Source organism: Aplysia californica, unplaced genomic scaffold, assembly GCF_000002075.1.
Source record: "Aplysia californica isolate F4 #8 unplaced genomic scaffold, AplCal3.0 scaffold00254, whole genome shotgun sequence".
Classification (NCBI taxonomy): Eukaryota; Metazoa; Mollusca; class Gastropoda; order Aplysiida; family Aplysiidae; genus Aplysia; species Aplysia californica.
The window spans coordinates 785,326-789,016 of record NW_004797524.1 but is presented as its reverse complement, the minus strand read 5'-3'; the positions used below and the strand labels follow the sequence as shown (position 1 = coordinate 789,016).

The window sequence follows — 3,691 nt, the reverse complement described above, 5'->3', positions numbered from 1 at the left end:
GGGGGGGGTGATGTGATGTTTAGAGATGATGTTGCATGTAAGAGTATTCTGTGTCACAGATCTCGAGAGGGCACACTTCACGTTTCGTCCATTGTTTGGTCAATATAATATAGATCTATCTTACCTTATCTTACAAGCTAACAATGAAAGGGACACTGTTATGAACGTTTTGCTAACTTAAATACTTGCTGCCGTAGAGTTAAACAATTATTGTCCTGGCGAGGCCACAGTATTACACTGGTTATTGTTATTTTCGTTCATAAATATAATAGCATTAAAAAGTTCCCCTCAATGAAAATTCCAAAGCTTATAAGCAAAGCAAACCTTTCGAAAGGAACGACAGGAATTAGCACAAGTGTATGAATAACTTTAGCGTTGTAAACTTATGAATTCCTGTACAGTAAACCTCGTATCCTCCCTTAGCGGACTCCCAGTGAAAAGAGGTTCTACGGATTATTTCTTCAGCAAACAACAGGCCTCGGCAAAAACAGTATCGCCGGGACTGATGTGATATCAATGTTATGACAGAATCCTGTTACATACGGGAATGAAGTTTTCGTACCCTGTAACTAATGATTAACGAATGGGATCATTCTTCTTTAAAAAAAAAAAAAAAAGATTACCCGCTACCTATTTATCAAGTGTATCCATTTCGGAGGCTGTTTATAGGATTCCCTTGAAATTTGGCCTCAGTGTGGGCAATTGGCGTAGTTGCAACCTCTTAGAGGCTTTTTTTATATAAGGAATATATTTCATTTTACTACATTCTATATGCCTCAGAAGGAGTGATTTTTAGGAAAATTTCGGTGTTCTAGCCAGTCATGTGTTAAAATCAGATATATCTCGCTTATTTTAAACGATAAAAAAAAATCCTCTAACAGGTTGCAACTACCTATACTGAGTGTACTCTGTGAAAATATTAACTCTGTAGCTTTATAGATAAGAAAATTACGCCTGCACTAAAATAACGCTTTATAGGGGGTCGGGACACCCAAAAGTGTAAAAATTTGCCGGGAGAGCAGAAATAGAGTCCATCTGACTACCTGAATAACGTACAAGACCCCCAAAGTCATATAAAATGCCCTTACATGATTGCTAAGTTTGTGCATAACGGATTTTGAAAAAAAGCATGCTGGTCTTCCCTTAAACCTAGCCATTAGAGCATGCACAATATTGGAGTGTCCTTGGTGCAGCCCAGCACGGCTCTCAGTGCCTCATTCTGCACTCGATCCAGATTAGTGATCTGTGTGTGGACAGCATGAGACAGCCCAATCCGTAATCAATGACAGACAGGACGACCAGCTGCAACATCAGGAAGAGCACTCTTTGCGGAATCAGAGCGGCCGCCATGGTCTTGATTGCACCAACACCTCGTTTGGCCTCATTGTGCAACATGGTTCACATGCGTGTTGAAGGACAACGACCTGTCGAAGACGATTCCCAGACACTTCAGCTCTGGCTGTTTGTCGATAATCTCATAGTTGCAAGTGATTGGTGGAGTTATGTCTTGGACAATCCTGTTGTCAAGGGAACACCAAAGTACATGTGCCTTTGAAGGATTGATAACTGCTTCATTTTGGTCGCACCATTTTACAACTGAGTGAAGTCTTTTCTCCATGTTCCCTGCCCTCTGAAGTCTATCATCTCCGTGCTCGTATGCCATTATGTCATCCTCAAAACTCAGGACACGTCCAGATTCCTTCTGATGAAGCAACGACAAGCTACTTCCGGGATTACACTTACAAGCAACGGTTCCTCCCCTTTACCTTTGCATCTAGAAGAATATTTATGCTTCTAGGTCGTTGGTGGCAAACGTTGCAGACGCCCTAAATTCAAAAACCTGTGATACTGATAGATCAAGCGATTTAGATCTAACACTAACATTTTGCGAGTGATGTTCTGGAATCAGGGTGCTTTCTCTACGATTTTATTAAGTCAGTAGGCATGGCATGGCAATCAAGGTTTGATGACTTTGCATTTGTAGATACATCCTCGAAACCAAAGAATGCATGGCAAGGGGAAAATGTACCGGGGTCTAGACCACAAAAGCAGCCGTTTAGCAATTGTAGTGACAGACATCGAGGTGGTTGGCAGGCTCACTCACATGATGGAGGGTCTTTTTCATCGAACGGCACCAACAAGAATCCTGATGCCAATGGAATAAAGCATATCAGAATATGTGATCTTACAACAGAAACGTCGTTTGTTGTAAGTCTCTATTCTCACGTCAAGAAATCGCCACAATCACAACGGCTAGCCTACACTACTCACTACTAATTTTGATTTGACATGGTTTGATTTGAGAGCAATCCCCTTTATTTAATTCTAGATTAGATCTAGAATCTAGATCTCTAGGCCTAATTGACTTTTTTCATGCCGTATCTATATTCGGGGGCCAATGCTACAGTCAACCCCACTTGTGTTGAACTGGTTTGATTTGATCTTCAGGCTTCAGTCTTCAGTTAAGTTGATCTTTTTCTCAGTTCCCAGCTCCTCTTCTTTCTTGGATGGTAGGTGGGAGAGAATGTGGAGATGAAAGCAAATGATAGAACATGTCTAGAGAACAGGAAAGGCGGTGAAAGGTGAACATTTTTATTTTTTAGAGAAGAAAATATTTCCATCGTTGTCAGGTTTCGAACTCGGGAGCTATTGAATGAGAGGCGAACACTGTACCTTTAAACCAATTGAGAGCTCCCATAGTAGATCTAAGGACTAATCTCGAGTCTTAGTGAAAGGTCTGATCAGGCAGCTTGAGGACTGGCGAGTATTGGTAGGCCTATTTATATAGATCTAATATAAGAAAAAACAAAAAAAACAAAAACCCAACAAAATTGTAGATACATCCTGCATACCCGGATTTGACTAGTTTTTATTCGTAAATCTTAAATAGATCTCTAGATCTTATTTTTACTGATTTGTAAAATTTGTGTGTCTTTTTCAGTCCATTATAGGGCTGATCATATCTAAAGAAGGGCCCAAATCAATTTTCAGTAAAAAAGGTGAGTTTTGCTATGCAAGTATTTTAAAGAATTATTGTTTTGATAACTTTACTGGTTCCGCTGCTGAAATGTATTTTATTCCCTCACAAAATTTTTGTTATGATGAATAATTTGTATGGTAGCCTATCATTGAAACTTGGATTCCATTGTTAACAAATTAACAATTTTGTGACATGTGTTTGGGATAGAAAGTCACATAGCCTACATTATACAATAGATATCTAATTTTCATTTAAATCAACATTATTTCAATAAATCCCCAAAAGATAAAAATTGATAGATTGTTCTTCTCAATGTCAGCCTAAATGCACTCATAATTCAAGCTACTACAATTTGAATATGGGTTCCTTGTTTTTACTTGAGAGAGAAAAAAATCTGTCTATAGGCCTAGGCATGAATGGGACAGAATCCTCCCCCCCCCCCCTTCTTCAATGTACTCATGTGTCTGAAACAAGGCAAGGCACAAGCACATAAAATACATGTACTTACACAGCCTCACTCACACACACACACACACACACATGCATATACACACACACCCACACACACACACCCACACACACTCACGCACACACACACACAGGCACATACAGACACCCAAACACACATGCACACACACACAGTCACACAAACACATACACACACATACATACACACACACACACACTCACACACACACACGCACACACACA

General features: G+C 39.8%; 1 protein-coding gene across 1 annotated transcript in view; it reads left to right on the top strand.

Moving 5' to 3' along the window:
• Nucleotides 1-1,804: 1,804 nt before the first annotated feature.
• The window catches only part of LOC101859249 (meiosis-specific with OB domain-containing protein-like), a 24,454-nt gene continuing 22,567 nt past the window's right edge, over nucleotides 1,805-3,691 (top strand). Inside the window, exons 1-2 of the mRNA XM_035970335.1 lie at nucleotides 1,805-2,208; nucleotides 2,942-2,999. Of these exons, the coding sequence (XP_035826228.1) occupies nucleotides 1,945-2,208; nucleotides 2,942-2,999 (322 nt within the window). The 5' untranslated portion in view covers nucleotides 1,805-1,944. The remainder of the gene's footprint in view (nucleotides 2,209-2,941; nucleotides 3,000-3,691) is intronic.